The sequence below is a fragment of the Malania oleifera genome, chromosome 3, assembly GCF_029873635.1.
Source record: "Malania oleifera isolate guangnan ecotype guangnan chromosome 3, ASM2987363v1, whole genome shotgun sequence".
NCBI lineage: Eukaryota > Viridiplantae > Streptophyta > Magnoliopsida > Santalales > Ximeniaceae > Malania > Malania oleifera.
Window position 1 is genome coordinate 22,505,671 of NC_080419.1, and position 18,864 is coordinate 22,524,534.

At 37.0% G+C, this 18,864-nt stretch overlaps 1 protein-coding gene across 3 annotated transcripts in view; it reads left to right on the forward strand.

The window, feature by feature from the left end:
• LOC131150276 (pentatricopeptide repeat-containing protein At4g26680, mitochondrial) overlaps positions 1-18,177 on the forward strand; it is a 35,747-nt gene extending 17,570 nt beyond the window's left edge. Inside the window, exons 3-4 of one of the 3 annotated variants that reach the window (XM_058100885.1) lie at positions 10,227-10,281; positions 16,417-18,177. In XM_058100885.1, the coding sequence (XP_057956868.1) occupies positions 16,455-18,023 (1,569 nt within the window). In that variant the 5' untranslated portion in view covers positions 10,227-10,281; positions 16,417-16,454 and the 3' untranslated portion in view covers positions 18,024-18,177. Of the gene's footprint in view, positions 1-10,226; positions 10,282-10,904; positions 11,161-16,416 lie in introns of those variants that run through there. The other 2 variants (XM_058100884.1, XM_058100886.1) reach the window with 2 other exon arrangements.
• Positions 18,178-18,864: the final 687 nt, after the last annotated feature.

Sequence of the window (18,864 nt, forward strand, 5' to 3'; positions counted from 1 at the left end):
AACATTTCCAGGCCTCACCCAATTAACCACTGCTTCTATCTTACTCGGATCAACAGATACACCCGCCTCATAAATCACATGGCCTAGAAAAGAAACCTGTTTCAGCCAGAATTCACATTTCTTGAACTTCGCATACAACTTTCTCTCTCTCAATGTCTGTAATACCAGCCTCAAATGATGCTCGTGCTCCTCAAAACTCCTCGAGTAGACCAGTATATCATCAATAAACACAACTATGAACTGGTCTAAGTACTGATAGAACACTCGGTTCATTAAATCCATAAATACCGCTAGTGCATTAGTCAATCCAAATGGCATCACCAAAAATACGTAGTGCCCATATCTCGTACGAAACACCGTTTTTGAGATGTCCTCTGGTCTCACTTTCACCTGATGGTAACCTGACCGCAGGTTGATTTTAGAATAAACCTGGGTCCCTTGGAGCTGATTAAACAAATCGTCAATCCTGGGAGAGGATATTTATTCTTAACTGTTAATTTATTTATTTCTCTGTAATCTATACACATCCTCATGGTCCCATCTTTCTTTTTCACAAATAAGACTGGTACTCCCTAGGGCGACACACTGGGCCTGATGAATCATTTATCTAGTAATTATTGCAATTGATCCTTCAGTTCTTTTAATTCAGCTGGGGTCATCCAATAAGGAGCCTTAGATACTGGCGCTGACCCCGGTAGAAGATCCACAGTAAACTCAACTTCACGGTCTGGTGGCAAACCAGGTAATTCCTCTGGGAATACATCTAAGAAATCTCTAACTACAGGGACATCAGGTTGTTTTAGTTCTTCTTTCGGTGACTCTTTAATGTAAGCAACAAATCCCTGGCAGCCTTCTTAGATCAATTTTCTCACCTAAACAGCTGACGCAAGCTGTGGCAAAGAACGTACCCGTGAACCAAGAAATCTATATTTTGGCTCGCTTGGAGGTCTAAAAATCACTTCTTTCAAATGACAGTCAATACTAGCATGATTATCTGCCAACCAATCCATACCCAAAGTGATGTCAAACCCCTGCATATCTAATATCACCAAATCAGCTGGCAATATTTTTTCCTGAATAGTTACTGGAAATCTCCTGAGTACCCTTCTACATTTCACCACTAACCCAGTCGGTGTGGCAACAACCAACTCAATATGTAACAACTGTGCCTCATACCCCGTTAACTTAGCGTATACCGCAGAAACAAAAGAGTGGGTGGCACCTGTATCAAATAAAACAATAGCTATAAATGGAAAAGTAGTAAGGGTACTTGTAACTACGTCTCTAGCTGCATCGGCGTCACCCGACGTCAACGCGTACACTCTCGCCGGTGCTGTATTCCTCTGCTGTCCTCCACGGGGCGCCTGATAACCACCTTAGTATGGTCTGGGAGCTGGTGCCTGAGCTGTCAATCCCTGACACGACCAAGATATGTGCCTGGGTCTCCCACATTGATAGCAGACGTCCTCACCCATCCTGCATTCACCCGGATGCTTGCGGCCACACCTAGGACAGACCGGAGCAGCTCGTCCACCATGAAAACCACCATGGTCCGTCATCTGTCTTCGACCACCTCCATAGCGATCTCCTCTCCATGGCCCTCGGCTAGAGCTCGCCTACAAATCCTGAGGGGCAGACCTCTTCCTCTGACCCTGAGTTGCAGCGCTCCTCTGCATACCACTTTCAATAACAACAACTCTGTCCACCACCTCGACAAATGTCTGAGCTCGAAAGCTAATGACTTGCTCAAATAAACTCTGCTTCAATCCCTCTTCAAACTTCCTGACCTTTTTCTCTTCGTCTGGTGCTAAATGTGGGGCGAAACAGTATAACTCAAGAAATCGTGCAGCATACTGTGTCACCGTCATCAACCCCTGATTCAGATGTAGAAATTCTACTGCCTTTGCGCTCCGAACGATAGCAGGGAAATATTGCTCGAAAAACAAATCCTTGAATTGACTCCATGACACTGGCACTAGATCCGGCCTCTGCTCCTCAATTATACGCGCTGATCTCCACCAGCGCTTTGCCTCTCCTATCAATTTAAATGTCGCAAACGCCACTTTCTACTCGTCTGTACATGCCAGTACGGCTAAAGTCTCCTCGACCTCCTGTATCCAATTCTCAGCCACAATCGGGTCAGGTCCTCCAGTAAAGGAAGGAGGTCTCATCCGCGTAAACTATTCAATCGTGCAGTCACGCTCTCCTCTACTCTTGGCCATCTCAACCATCACCTGCTAAGTGACGCTGCGCATTACGACATATGTATCTCCACCTCCTATACTGGAGGGTCTTGGTCTGTCACTCCAGCATCTGTACCACTGCTACCCGGATCCATCCCTGAAAATACACAAAACACTATTTTAAAATCCTATACAGATCTACTTTACTCCATCCAACTAAAATCTCAAATTCACTATTAACTATTTCCCTTACTCCTATCCCAAAATCCAATTCTGCGACCCAAACACACGACTCGTCGATAGTTTACTATGATTTTCCTGAAATCTTCACCTCAGAAAAAACACAGAAACCACCACGATAATCTTATATTTAGACCATAAAGTATAACCTCAAATTCTTTTCCTATATTATGGTATTGTATCCGTTGCATTCTAGAGTTTACAGAACCTAACAACCTAGACTCTAATACCAAATTGTAACGTCCTCAAAATTCTTACCATTTTTTTTTTTATATGTGTATAACTACATCCATGCCTAAGCAACGGAAACACAAATCATACAATCATTTACATATATACTATACAATACTAGAATTTAGTATATACAAGCCACAACCTTACAAAAATAAACCCCTCCAGCATCATCTATCTCAAAAATACAAAACCCTGTCATAACTCACCCTACAACCAGGGTAATCTCGTAAACTTCCTATCTGCGAGCCTAATCTGCTCGCCTAGTTGGCTCACCTGAAAAATGTTAAAGTAATGGGGTGAGTCGATGTTCAGTAAGTGGAAATATGCTATTACTAGTGTGTGGCGGCGGAGTTAAATAATTAAAATATTGAAATAATACTGTAATTTGAGAAAACTGATAAACTAAACAGAATATATCTATCTACCATGTAATATTTAAAATATGACTGAGTATCCGAGTTTACTATCAAAGGTACTGCTAATATTATAATAATATAAGTTACATAGGAGTTTCTGCTATACCCTAGGATCTGTATATCATGATATATCCCCTCATGATAGGATTGTACGGCCCGTAGGCTGGACTTACTCTGGTCAGCCCTCTAGGTAAGTGAATCTCTATCATCCACCAATCTTTGATGATCTATGTAGATCCTAACCCACTGCAATCACTCCGGGCTATCGCAAACCTCTGTCATCGTCTAATCGGCTACCTCAACCTAGCATGTTGGGGAGACTACAAATCTCTTCTAGCACGGTTAGAGGGAATCCACATGCTATCTAAGTCATGTGGTTGCACGTGTCTGAAACTAGCAACGGTACCGTGCTTTGCTGTAATTATATTTGTCTGTAATTTCCACAGGGATCTGATATCGTGTAATACTGTATACATAAATAATATATACTCATTTTGCTGCTTTTAACATGATTTCAAAAACAACCACAACACTATATTTCTGAGCTATATTATCTAAGATATCTGACTATTCTGGGTATGATATCTGTGGGCTCTGTATATAATATCTGTATGCTCTGTATATACTCTGTATACTCCGTATATCTGTTGTAGCATCTTGATGCTATCACTGTATAATCTATCTGAGTATTATGATCTAGAAATCATGTTTTTCTTTGAAAATACTGTAAGTCTCATTCATTTCTAATATTCTGAAATATCTGAATATCTATACATCTGAAATACTGTAAAATCTATATATATGTATATATATGATACTGTAATAAACTCATGCCACACATTTGAATAAACATAGTCTTGTGCTTAATTCCTATAATTTCTGCTATAAGGTAATATTCATAAATCTCTGGAAAATAATCTGATATACATGCTTGAAACACTCATTCATAATCTTCTGTATACATAATAAAAATTACTAGCATAGCATATTTCTCTTACCTTAATTCTGAAAAGTCTCAATTAAATTCTGGCCCTATACCCATAGGGTTCTTAGCTCAACATCCTGAAAACAATATCCCCCAGATCATAATATCAGTATTTCCTTACCTACAACATTTCTCATAACTATAAGGAAGGCATAATCTGAATAAAATACCTTACCTTGGATTTGGGATGAATTCCAAATCGACTCTCCCCATGATCTGCTCCGGCAGACTTGTAGAGAACTTTGTCGGGAGCGTCGTGGTGGCCTCGGATCTTCAATTCGGCGAGAAATGGGGCTAGGATCGAAGAGAGAAGGGGAGGGGGTCGTAGGAGAGAGAGAGAGAGAGAGAGAGAGAGAGAGAGAGAGAGAGAGAGAGAGAGAGAGAGAGAAGAGTTATACGCTGAAATTTTGGTTAAAAATCCGAGTTTCAACTATTTATAGGACTGGATTCGTCGACGAGACACGTCACCTCGTCGACCAGTCCTTCAATAATTTCGTCGATGAACTTCCTCCCTCGTCGACGAATTTCAGACTATCCCAAAACCCTTCTTGGTATCTTCTCGTCAATGAAACTTGTCTTCGTCGACGAGGTCCCCTTATGCGCTAGTCGATGAATCCCTGTGTTCATCGATGAGGCCCTATGTAAGAATCCCGGGTTATTCCAACCAAAGTACAATGTCGTCGACAAACTCGAAGCGTTCGTCGACGAAGCCTACTGCCTTGTTTTGTTCCTATTTCCCTTTTCCTCTCTCTTTATTATTCAAATACCAATATTTTTTGGGTAATTACAATGCAGCACTGGGGCAAATCGTTGATTGATTAGGCCAAATTTTCAACGGTTTCAAGCAATACATAGGAGTATTTTCTTAGCACCAATCAGTCAACTATTTGGCCTAAACAGTCGATTGATTTAGTTGGTGCAAATTACGAATTTTGAATTCAAGGGCTTATAGATTGAGGTTATCTGGAGGATTTTCCTCCGGGGGATCACTATAGATGTAGTTTAGTTTTACTGGAACTCTTCTATAGGCATTGGGTTCATACTTAAACACTATTGTAATCCAAAGATGTAAAGCTTTGACATTGTTCAAAGTAAAAACCAAAGTGCTGCTCCAGTGGACATAGGCCATTGTCAAACCATATCTTGTGCGTTCTAGTTGTGTTTTGCTTGTTCTTATTATTGTTTGATTGCTTCTTTATTATATTTCATCATTGAGTGTTTGCATTAGTGATTGTTGAGTAATTCGTGATTGATTGTGTGCTTTCGCTGTGCGTGTTCAAGTCGGACGAAACACCAACATGATTTTCTCAGTTCAAATGTTTAATTCTGCCAACCTATTCTTTTTGAAAATTTAATGTATTATTCTGTCCTACATAAAGCGAATGTTTTCTGGTGTTCAAACAATTTTGACCTATTTACATTTTCATTCATGAGTGCAGAGGATATTTTATTTTTTATTTTAAAGAAGATGCCTATCAGACAGACTAAGTTTGTTGATGATTTTAGCATGCAATGCTTTAATAGGGATCGGTTAATTTATCCTAGTTTGAGACTTAAATGTTGCATTTAGAATGTACAACTATGTAGTTCTGAGACACTTCAGCTATTCACATCAATTTCACAAGGTCCAATTTAGCAGTTTATCTTCCTTCTTAAGAAAATTTGAAGGAAGATTCCTATAAGAATCCGATGAAGGTCTGCTGAATGAGTAATGTAGTGAAGTTTGAATTTTAAGGTTTCAGGGATTTGGAATGTCGTGGGACGTAGGCCGGGGTGTTAGTGGCTTTTTCAAGAATCAGGTAAGGGGATTAAGTTAAGTCAGGAATTTTATTTAATTTGAACCGATTAAATTTATATATATATATATATATATATATTTTTAAGAATTTGAAGGTTATTTCAAAAACCAACCGTTCGAAATGGATTTTACAAACCTAGGATATATGGTATGATATTTTGAATAGAAACTAACGGTGGAAAGTTTGGTTGTTTATATGGTTATGTTTAAATGTTAAAATCGTGTGGCCGATGATTTTTTGGTAGGATTTATTGTTTAACTGGATTTGAGATTGTTTGTGAAATACTGGAACTGTTTGTGATATACTAGAATTGTTGCGAAAAATACTGGAACTGCTTGTAAATAATGCAGGAATTTGGTATGACAGCCGAGGGCCGAGTTTTAATTGACGGCTATACACCAGGTTGTATTTTGTGACCGGGGGCTAGGTTTTTGGAATAACAAGAAATATATGTGAAATGATGTTTTAAATAGTATTTTCTATTATCTAAATTGCATGATATGCTTTAGGAACCTTGGGGACCAGTATATTGTGAGCACGGTACCATTGTTAGGGATTTGTTATGTGGCCATGTGCGCCCACACCTGTGCTAAGAGGTGTAAGGTGGCCTTATCTGATTTGCCTATGTGAGGTGAATGTGCCCCCCTGGGTGAGGACAATTGGACCAGCAGCTGGAGTTACATATACCCGCTGAGTATGTTAGCGGAGAGTACAAATGACTATTGTTTAGGTGGATCCTTCAGGACAATAGTCCAGCCTTCGGGCCGCACAATCTATATCATGGGAGAAGTAAATGGTGTGTTTATCATAGGGAGTGTCTTATATGCATATCTGTTAATTTATGTGAATATGAATAATTAATAAGATAATTTCGAGAGCTTGCTGAGAAAGGCGAGTGCCCTAGTAGCAGTAATGATATTAGAGCAGAGGGAAGCTACTTGTATGAGCAGGTAATCTTCCCTATCCTCGACTAATTGTGTGTGTGAGTGTAAAATAAGAATGTTTTCATAAATGTGTTTATCTACTTAGTGAACTGGTTATTTTCTATACACTAAATGCATGTTGGCCACATACTAACATTAACTTAGTTTTTCCCTTACTGAGCTGTGCCTCACCCCTACTTTACAAACTGTCTTTTCAAGAAATCCTAGAGATCGGGTCTAGAGGATAGAGCAGCCGGGCTAGTGGTGTAAATTTTATGTTGGTAGTGTGTACACAGAGATTTTATTTTTGTTTAGTTTTATGGGATGTAATTATGTGAAAATGAATATATTTGTGTATAAAGATAATTAGAACTCTGGTAATGTAATTTGAGGATTTTGTATTTTATTTTCGCTGCATATATGTATTTTATATATGATGAACAAGGTAATAGGTACTCAGACGTCACTAAAGTAGCACTCCGAGCTTACGTGGCAAGTCAGGGTTGTTACAGATATTTTACAAATATTATACAAACAAATATTTTATAGTATTTACAGAATGTCATGATTTCCAAAATCATAACACCCAAACATTATAGATTATTTTAGTCAGATATTACAGTTATTTCAGTCAAATATTTTAGTATTTTCAAATCAAATTTGTAGTGTTATGGTTATTTTGGAATCATGATGAAAACATTTACGTCAAATTTATACGCCGCTGGGAATTAGAATTCAACGTGGGAGATTGGGTATTTTTGAAAGTAGCTCTACTGAGAGGAGTTATGAGATTTGGAAATAAGGGTAAGCTAAGTCGTAGGTACATTGACCCATTTGAGATACTTGAGAGAGTAAGGTCAGTTGCCTACAGGCTAGCTCTACCACCAGTTTTATCTAGAATTCATGACGTATTTCATGTTTCTGTGTTGAGGAAATACGACCCAGACCCTTTCCACGTGATTAGTTATGCAGAGATAGAGCTCAGGGATTCACTGGCTTATGAGGAAGCACTGGTGCAGATCTTAAACAGGAAGGAACAAGAATTGCATACTAAGAAAATTCAGTTGGTAAAAGTCCTGTGGAAGAATCATGTCATAGAGGAAGCTTCATGGGAGCTTGAGGAGGAAATCAGATAGAAATACCTACACCTATTTAGTGGAATATTGTAATAGTTAGTATTGTTCAGATAACAACATTTTTATTTTATTCAGTACAAAGTGATGAATGTATAGTTGTATTTTAGATTATAAGGTAGGTAGTGTTTTAGTTTTGGGAGAACTTTTTTTTTATGAGTATATTTGTAATCTCCCAGAACTGCTTTTGTAACCACGGTATTCTTCAGCCATAAATGAGGATAATTAATAAAATAAGTAGTCAATTTTCCTTAATGGATGGTGTTCAATACAGATAGCAAATTTCGAGGACGAAATTTTATAAGGAGAGGAGAATGTAGTAACCCGAATAATTATAGAAATTAAATAAAAAGGAAGTAAAGAAAAAAAAATTTTCAAAAGGGTGTGCGTTCGTCGACGAATTGCCTACTTGGGCATGTTGATGAGGACACGTGTCTCGTCGACGAAAAGAAATCGAGAAGGGTGATTTCAGGGCCTGAAAATTCGTCGATGACGTACGAGTTCATCGACGAACTCCATTCTTGCCTTCGTCAACGAGATGACGTGGCTCATTGACAAGGTCACGTGGCCAAAGGTCTATAAATAGCAAAAAATCGGGATTCAGCGAGAGAAATTCATTTTTCCTCTATTTTTCTCTCTCCTGCTCGGTTTCTCTCCCCTTCTCTCTAGATTTCTTGTCTCGTTTCTCCCCATTTCGACGATCAGAAGCCGCCACGTTGATCTTGTGGAGATTCTCTACAAGTCTGTTAGAACAGATTGTCGATTAGGGCAACTTGGGCACCATCCCAAAATTTTCATAAGTAGACTATTTAGGTATTTTTAGTATTAGAGAGCTTATTTGAGTTCAGATTTTGTATTATATGAGAGTATACTGGTGTTTTGTGGAGTAAAATTAAGGTATTATGTTTTCAGGGTTAGGGTGTTTTTGGGACCTTGCAGGCATGGGTTGAGGACCCCAACAAATATTTTCCAAGAGCTCAGGTAAATTATAGTTTAAAAAATTACGGGTATGCAGGTTCAGGAAATATAAGTGAGATGATCTTCTTGGGAATTCAGTGATTTACTGAGGAATTGGTATGTGTGTGTGTGTGTGTATATATATATATATATTATTTCATGATTTTGAGGATAGTACGTTGAGGGCATGAGAGTGGAATTGGAGGCAAGTCTCTTGATCAGTTAGGTAAAAGAAATATGATATGCTAGTAAATTTAGAAATATTATCAGTAAATTATAGTATTTGTTTATTAAGATATAGGGTATAAATTATACAATTTTTCAGATTCTAGAACATGAGTTTTATTAATTGTGTGGCCTGAAAAGATATTTGTTTAGTACATAGTTTATATAGTTTTTCAAAATATCATGATTTGCAGTGTTTTTTGTATAGAAACATGTTTTACTAGATTTTACATAATTATGAATTACAGTGTATATATATACAGATATATCTTACAGACATATATTTACTAGACAAATATTTTACAAATATTATATAGACAAATATTTTACAGTATTTACAGAATGTCATGATTTCCAAAATCATAACACTCAGACATTACATATTATTTCAGTCAGATATTACAGTTATTTCAGTCAGATATTATAGTATTTTCAGATCAGATTTATAGTGTTATGATTATTTTGGAATCATAATGAAAACAGTAGGATATCTATAGAAATAGTATATACAATAGCAGATGCTGATTAATCAAGTTATGTTTAGTTAGCAAAGCACAGTACCGTTGCTAGTATAGATCAGAGTGCAACCACACATCTTAGATAATGTGTGGATGGTTTCCATCAACCGTACCTGGAGAGATTGCGGACTCCCTAGAAGACTGGGTTAAGGTGGCCGGTTTGACTTGGTAGTTACCAGTTCTGAGTCTAGGAGAGGTTGCAGTTTGGCCGGACTGAGGATTGGTAGAGTACAGTTGACTTACCTAATAGGCCAACCAGGATTACGTCCCGCCTACGGGCCGCACAACCTTGTCATAAAGGGTTAAATCATGACGTACAATTTTTTAGGATAAACATCTGAGTTATGTATATGTATACACATTTACAGAATATCAACAAATATAGTATGATACTAGAAGTATGAAAAGTAGAAAACTCAAATATTACAGTTATATTTTAAACTATAATAGATACAAGTTATACTATATATTGATTTACTAACTTTTACAGTTTCAAATATTGTCAATATAGTATTTAGGAAACTCAGTCGTCACACTCTAGCAATATCATATTTCCTCTTACTGAGTGTTGTCTCATTCCAGTGATTTAACATTTTTCAAGTGATTCAACTAGGTGAGCAGATCAGACTCGCAGATAGAGAGATCTTTTGTACTGCCCTATTTATAAGGTAAATGTATTCAGGAGATTGTATTTTTGAGTAAATGATATTGGAGTGATGTGTAAATATGTATGTATGGTAAATTCTGGTATTGTAAATATGGGTGTATGACTTTATATTTTCCGTTGCATAGGTGTGTCAATTTGTGTATAGGGATACCTCAGTACCATCTAAGGGCTGAGATGTTATAGCAGGTGTTACAAGAGTATCAGAGTAATTTATATATATAAAAAATGGTGTAATTTTTGGATTGTTACACATAATGGCATAAATTGGTTAATACCTAGGGTACTCGTTGTTTCTGTGTCTTTGTAATCCTTCCTTCTCCTTTTGTACCACCTACTTGGTACCAATAGTAATTCTTTTCATTCTAATGAGATCAGTTCTAAATTTGAAAAATTAATGATTTTCTATTTTATCATCATTCATATATATCTATCAATTAAAATTATTAATAATGGAAAAATGTGAAGCTTAAGAAAAACCTCATCAAAGGGAATGTGAACATTCTATTACCGAACATCTATTAGAATTTTTAAAAAAGAAAAACATTATACTCTTTAATAACTTTAATTAAAAATAAAAATATTATTGAAACAATATAGTCCGCGTTATCAAGATGCGGATTCACAGCACGTTGCAGGTTTGAAATTTTCTACTCTCAATTTCCTCATACGTATATTCTCGCAATTCCTGCTCTTTTGTGTGCGTCTCTCTCTCTCTCTCTCCCTCTCTCTCTCTCTCTCTCTCTCTCTTTTGAGAATTATTATTTCGGATTGAGTCTTCTGACTCTTCTCCAAGATCGAAGGATAATGTGAGTGGGTCTTCCATCGATGATTGGAGCTCTACTTCTGTAAACAGTATTTAGAGTGGTAAAGCGCAACATTGGTGAGTTCCCTTTGCCATTTCTTCTACTTAATCATGTTTTTTGTTATCTCTGCAAAACCCTAATCAAAGCGAGTACTGGCCAGGGAGATTCCGCTTTTCACTCACACATTTTTCAAAATCCATGGCTATTTCGAATTAGATTCGTCTCAAATGGCACTTCAATCAACACTTCATAGTTTTTTACCTCAAACACTCGTGGGTACGTCCATTTCGACATCCCCGAGGGGCCTAACTCCGTTATGGCCTTCCTTCTTCGAATACCAGGGATTCTCCAAAACCCAAATCTTCCATCTCCTCAGAAAAGCTCCTCATCTGATCTCATATAATCCTGACACAATAAAACCCTGTCGCCCAAACTCCATTTTTCTCTACTCTATTGGCTTTCCAAGTGCCGACCTTGTCAAAACTCTAACTTTGTTCCCAAATGTTCTGAGACGAAGCTTAGAGAAACAAATCATTCCTTCTCTTTAATATCTTGAAAGATTTTTCTTAAATCAAATGATAAGATTATTGCTGCTGTTAAGAGGTGTCCAGATATATTCACGCATGATCTTGAAAAAGATTTGAGACCAAACACTTGAGAAAATGGGGTGCCTGAGTCAAATATTACGTTTTTAATTCCTTTGCTGCCTAGGGCAATCGTAAGGAGGACTTGTTCATTTAGAGAGGGTCTATAGAAAGCAAGGAAAATGGGTTTCAACCCTTCCAAAAAGAAGTTTGTTTTGGCAATATTCTTAATGGCAAGAATGAACAGAATGACGTGGGAAAGGAAGAGGGAGGTGTATAGGAAGTGGGGTTGCTCTGAGCAAGATGTTCTCAGTGCTTTTTCTTAGTATCCAGACTTCATGGTTATGTCTGAGGACAAGATAATGGCAAAGATGGATTTTTATGTCAATGAAATGCGTTGGGAGTTCATTTTTTCTCAGGGAGCATTTTTTAATGACATTGAGCCTAGAGAAAGGTATTGTTCCTAGGTGTTCAGTTGTTCAAGCCCTGTTATCTAAGGGTTTGATTAAGAAATATTTCAGCATAAATGTATTGTGGGAGGACTCAGAAAACTTATTCCTTAAGAAATTTGTGACCTGCCACAAGGAGGAAGCTCCTCAGTTCATGAAGATGCACAATGAGAAATTGAATTCGTCTACCTGACGATCTGGATATGAGGAAGAGTGTGATGAAGTAGTCCTAGTGGCATCTTAATCTTAATTTTACTTGTAAATTTGAGTCTCATTGCTTGTTCTGTTGGTTCTTTGGTCCCAAAAACAGGAGAATGTGGTGCTTTCTTGACATGCATTTGCAACAATTTGAAACTTTATTGATAACAATGACACTGGAGCTTGATCTCCAACAACCCTTGGTGCATCTGTTTGGTCTTATTGAAATTGCCTATCATCATTGATCTTGCCTTGTCTAACTTTCTCATTTTTAAGGCACGTAGACGCTTGTATTTGGGAATTGTTTCCAGACCTTTCTCATTCTTCAAAATTGCTTGTCCCATCAATATTGGATCTCTAAAGTGGGTACAAATGGTAATTTAGAGAGTTCCTTGTCATCAATTGAACTGTTAGTACAATGCATAGATGAGTATGATAAATCTACAAGCCATAAACATTTTGAGATTATGCCTTAACACTACCACAAGCGTTTTGTCTTCCTTAATGCTTAACACCCTGCCTGCTTCCCACTTCTAGATCTTTGTTTCCAAATACCAGCTTCTTCTTTTTCTAGTCAATGAATGCTACCAAATCTTTCCTTTTGATTTAGCCTCCCAAACCACTTGCTTCAATTTTCCACAGGTTTCTAGAAATTGAAATTGTGAAATTAACATTGAGTGCTGCAATTAGCCACCATTCTATGGTCATTTTTCTTTTTCAAAATATATGATGTTCAAGACAATGTTAGCTTGGTAAGTAGGACATTTATATAAGACAAACCCAAGAAGCTTGAATGATGCTTGATTTGGTAGTGAGTTGCCTAGCATTGAAAAAAATATTATTTGGTATCAGTTGGATATGTTATTCTAACTTCAAATTTTTATTCTTTTGGGAAATTGTGTAGTTTTTTTAATAATTAACCGCTGGTCTAAATTTTTGCTAATTATATAGTTTTTTAATGATTGAGCATGGGTGGAAATTATATTTGTAGGTATACCGATGTTATTAAGGATATGTACGATGGAGTAATGACTAGTGTAAGGACTATAGATGGAGAAACTAGAGAATTTCCAATTACCATAGGTGTACATCAAGGATCTGCTTTGAGTCCTTATCTTTTTGCTTTAGTAATTAACCAATTGACTAAGAGTATTCAAAAGGAGGTTCCATGGTATAGTTTGCAAATGATATTATATTAATTGACGAAACTAGGGACGGAGTAGAGGTTGAGTTAGAATTATGGAGAGAAGTTTTGGAATCTAGAGGCTTTAGGATAAGTAGAAATAAAACATAATATATGAAATGTAATTTTAGTAATGATAGGATGATTATTGGAGACAAAGTTAAACTTGATGATGAAGAAATAAATAGCACTTGTAGATTTAGATACCTTGGATCTATTATGCAAGCTGAAAGAGAAATTGAAGATGATGTAATGCATATAGTTAAAGCAGGTTGGGTAAAATGAAGAAGTTTTTTAAGTGTGCTATGTGATCGTAGAATACCCTTAAAATTGAAAGGAAAGTTTTATAGGATAGCTATAAGACCAGCTATGCTATATGGATTGAAATGTTGGGTGACGAAGAAACATAATATCCAAAAAGTAAAAGTTGCTGAGATGAGAATGCTTAGATGGATGAGTGGTATAACATTGAAAGATAAATTAAGGAATGAACATATTTGTGGTAAGTTAGGTGTAACTCCTATAGAAGATAAGATAAGAGAGGGATGACTTAGATCGTATGGACACTTGCAACGTAAGCCACATAGTGCACCTGTGAGGAAGAGTGACTTAGTTACTGTGAGGGGTAATAAAAGGGGTAGGGGTAGACCTAAAATAACTTGGGAGGAGATAGTGAGTAAGAATTCAATATCCTTGAATCTATCAAAAGAAATGATCCATGATCGCATAAATTGGTGGAAAATGATTCATATAGCCGACCCCACTTAGTGGGACTGAGACTTGGTTTTGTTGTTGTTGTACTTCTTGAAAAAAAAAAAAAGGAATGTATATCTCAGTGTTTGTATAAGTGGCTATGCCAATAATTAGAAGGCAAAGAGAAGAAATAGAAGAGATATAGAGAGAAAATATGGCATAGTCATAGAGAAAGAGGACACAAAGAGGTGAAGATTGAAGAGAGAGAAGGGGAAGAAGAAGAGGGTTCGGAGTTTAGACCCTTTTGGAGAGTTCTCTTGTAAATCATTTTTCACCTACTTGACTTGTGATTCTATTGTGAATCCTTTTGCTTTGCATCGTTTGATTTGGAAAGCTATAGATCCCTCGAAAATAAAAGCTTTCATGGACTGTGATACTTGAAAGGATTAATACCAATGATTTGCTTCAAAAGAGAAGATATAATAAGCCCCTATCCCCCAACATTTGTGTCCTTCGCATGAAGAGGGAAGGAACTTGTGCACGTCTCTCTCTTCATTACCTTTTCACATTGGCTATTTGGAATAACTTGTTTGGTATATTTGGTGGAAATTGGGCATGTCCATACACTTTGAAGGCCATTTATACCATAACTTTTAGGGGTTTTGGCAAAGGAAAGGATAGGAAAGCTCTCTGGCATTGCACCATTTTGGCTATTATTTGGTGTGTTTGGTTGGAAATGAACACTAGAATGCTCAAAGATGTGGCTACTACTAACAATTTGCTTTGGAGTAGAGTGGTATTTCTTGCGTCGCCGTGGGTGTCAGCAAATGGTTTTTTTTGTCATGGTTGACCCTGTCACATTGAGTTTACTTCTCTATTTAAATTGCATTCTTTGTAACTAGTTTTTATTGATGTAAAGGGAGGATTTCTTATTCTCCCTATCTTTTCTTTTTTTATTTTCCTTTCTCTAACTTTCTGATGTACATTCTTCTTTCTTTTAATACAATTCTTTGTTTATCAAAAAAAAAAAAAAGAGGAAGGAGAAGGAGGAGAAGAAATGGTGTGTGTGTGTGTGTGTGTGTGTGTGAGAGAGAGAGAGAGAGAGAGAGAGAGAGAGAGAGAGAGATTAAGATAAAGTTTTAATTAGGCATCCAATTACCTTGTTCTTACAACTGTAGGCCTATTTTCATACGCAAACAATAAATCCTAAAAATAAAGCAACCAGAAATTACAAAATAACCCCAAACTAAACGAAAAAATTCTAAGATAATGTACTTTTCTAAACCTATGCCTATAATACTTAAAAGGCTGGCACAAGCAGTAATCCATCATACTCCCCAATTGAAAAGAGCTTGACTTTGTAGAGTCAGACTACAATTTCCATTCTAAAGATCAGGATCAGTATCAATCAAACTAACATCTGAAGTTGGGCAGCCTTTCTGCTGAACTAGGAATTAATGGGAACCTCCAGGGGAAGAAGGCAAACTCATCATGTAATACATCCTCAATCTCATCCAAATGATCCAACCTCATCCTATTATTGCTGTGGAATAACCTGCACAGGTTAGAAGGCAAAGGAGGCCTTGGTTAGGTGTCGAGTCCTCTGCATTGAAAACAGAATAAACTCTGGCATAATACAGCATTCCTGCATCATGCACAATTCTTGCACCAAATTTGGAAACTTGATAAGGTGTCAAATCCTCGTGCTAAGAAAAAATGTTAATATTTGATGGCTTGAATTGTTTGTAAAATGATTTGAATGTAGATGGTAGTACAATAGAAGAATGACCAAGAAATAAAGTGAAAATTATTTTTTTTTAGCATATTTAATTAACTAGTTAATTAAAAGAACATTTATTTCTTCCTACATCCTACATGTGTTAATTGCATATTAGATCCTCATATATTTTATCTTGATAAGTTGACATTTTTTTGTTTCCAAAATTTTTTGGATGGGTAGTACAACAAATGTCAGAGATTTGGTGAAAAATATTTTTTTAGCATGTTTAGTTAATTGAATAAATAAAAAATTATTTTGTTCCTTCTATGACCTGTTTTGTGTCCTACTTTCCGGAACTTGCTGTGTGATTGTCTATGCAGTGCCATGTCTATGCCTATACCTTTTCTATTTGGGGGTTGAGGAAGGTGTTTTTTTTATTCGAATTCCAAGAATAAAAAAAAAAAAAAAAAGTTTTCTGATTTTTTTGCTCTTTAAATTCTTGACAGTCAACATAAAGCCTAATCCCACTGGCATAAGTAAAAGTATGAATCGCCCGCCATTACGCGGGTTTTCCAGTTTGCTTGATGTGTGGTCAGAACATTCTAACTCAGCATATCCTGGGAAATTAAGGGGGAGGAATTGGAATCCTCTTCCAATACCACACAGAACATTTCCTGTACCCAAGGGGCAAGATCTTGATTTCATCAATGTTGCTCACAGTCACCTTGTACACTCTGATTGGGCTAAGCTTGATACACTAGTTTCTGGTCTAACAGCATTCAGAATCAAGCACATTTTGCTGAAGATTCAAAAGGATTATGTGCTTTCACTCGAATTCTTCAAGTGGGCCGAGCTCCAAAATCCTGATTCCCACACTCTGGATACTCGATCCATAATTCTTCATATTCTCACCAAGAACTGCAAATTCAAATCTGCAGAATGCATTTTGAAAAATATTCTTGTCTCGTATTCGCTGGAATTGCCTTATAAGCTGTTTGAAGCAATTCTCAACTCGTACAGAATATGCGATTCCTCTCCCCGTGTTTTTGACTTGCTCTTTAAGTACTATGCGCATATGAAGAAGCTAAGAAATGCTACTGACACTTTCTGTAAGATGAAGGATTATGGGTTTCTCCCAACTGTTGAATCTTGCAATGCTTTTATGAGCTCATTGCTTGATTTACAGAGGACAGATATTGCCTTGGCATTCTACAGAGAGATACGACGCTCTTTGATTTCACCAAATGTGTATACCATCAATATGGTTATGTCTGCTCTTTGTAAATCTGGGAAATTGGAAAAGGCTGATGAGGTGTTTCGAGAGATGGAGACTCTGGGTATAAGTCCTACAGTTGCATCTTATAATACACTGATTGCTGGACATTGTAAACAAGGCCTTCTGAACTCAGCTATGAAGCTTAAAAACTTAATGGGAATGAAAGGGATGCATCCGAATGTTGTTACTTATAATACTCTTATCCATGGGTTATGCAAGGAGGGGAAACTAAATGAAGCAAACAAGGTGTTTAGTGAGATGAAGACCATGGGTGTAGCTCCCAATACTGTAACTTATAATACTTTGATAAATGGGTACAGCGAAGTGGGTAATAGTGAGATGGGAAATAGGCTTTATGAGGAGATGTCAAAGGCTGGAATTGAAACTAACATTTTGACTTATAATGCGTTGATTTTGGGACTCTGCAGGGAGGGTAAGACAAGAATGGCTGCAAATTTGGTGAAAGAACTTGCTAAGGAGAACTTGGTACCCAATTCGGCAACCTTCTCTGCTCTTATTTGTGGGCAGTGTGTAAGAATGAACTCTGAACGTGCCTTCCAATTATATAAAAGCATGATAAGGAGTGGCTGTTACCCAACTGGTCATACTTTCAAGATGCTGATTTCTACCTTCTGCAAGAATGAGGATTTTGACGGTGGAGTTGAAGTTTTGCAGGAAATGTTGAATAGATCTTTGGTTCCTGATTCAGCTATCTTACACGAGCTTTGCAGTGGCCTCTGCAGGCATGGAAAAAATGAATTGGCTATGACATTGTGCAAAGAGTTGGATGCTAGACACCTTACTCCAGAAGGTTTTGACAAAGCCAACATTTTGTAAGTAACTTTAAAGCACTGTTACTGTTTGGATTAGCTTCTTAAATTATTTCCTGGTTTCAGAGCACAAAAAAGAGCAGCAATTGTTGCTTATTAAAAGTGTGGGAATTTCTTGGAGGCTGATAATTGATTGAATCCTTGCTGGGTGTCTTGGACAAGTTTTATGTGTACAAGCACACACTCTACTGTATTTACCCATAGCAGCCAAACTTTGTGAAACTTGGCGTACTCATCTTTAGGTTTAGTATGTAAAGTCATGGAGCAGCATTATTTCGCCGGATAATTAAAGAAAATAAATAGCAAGCTGCCCATCAATACTAGAGTTATTATGATTCCATTGTAATCCTGATCCTCTAATGCATTAGCATTAGATATGGCAGTAACTCTTGTTTGTCATTTCTACTACCGCCTTTTAGCTTACATTACCTCCCTCCCTCTTTGTATTCTGGTTTGTGTATAAAGTGAAGCGAACGAGATTTGAGTGAGGTGGCTATGGGGTATCTATAAGCAATAATAGTGTACATAATCAAGTTAAGGGGCTCACTTGATTTGCGTTCTCAATAGATTATCCTTTCGTCATATCAGAAGCAGAATAAATAAATAGAAACTTTATGGGTACAACTTGCCAAAGGTCACCCTGCAGATTTTTTAAACCTGCTAGTTTGCCTCTTACCGTCATTGCTATGGTTCATCGATGCCGACAATTAATTGCAGGCTTTGTTTTCTGGGGTGATGAGCTGATGGTGGATACTTCTGCAATATGAATCATAATTGACATGAAGGGAAAATCTCAAAAAATTTCATTAATCTTCATTTTAGAAACCACCTATTGGGGCTTAGTACTC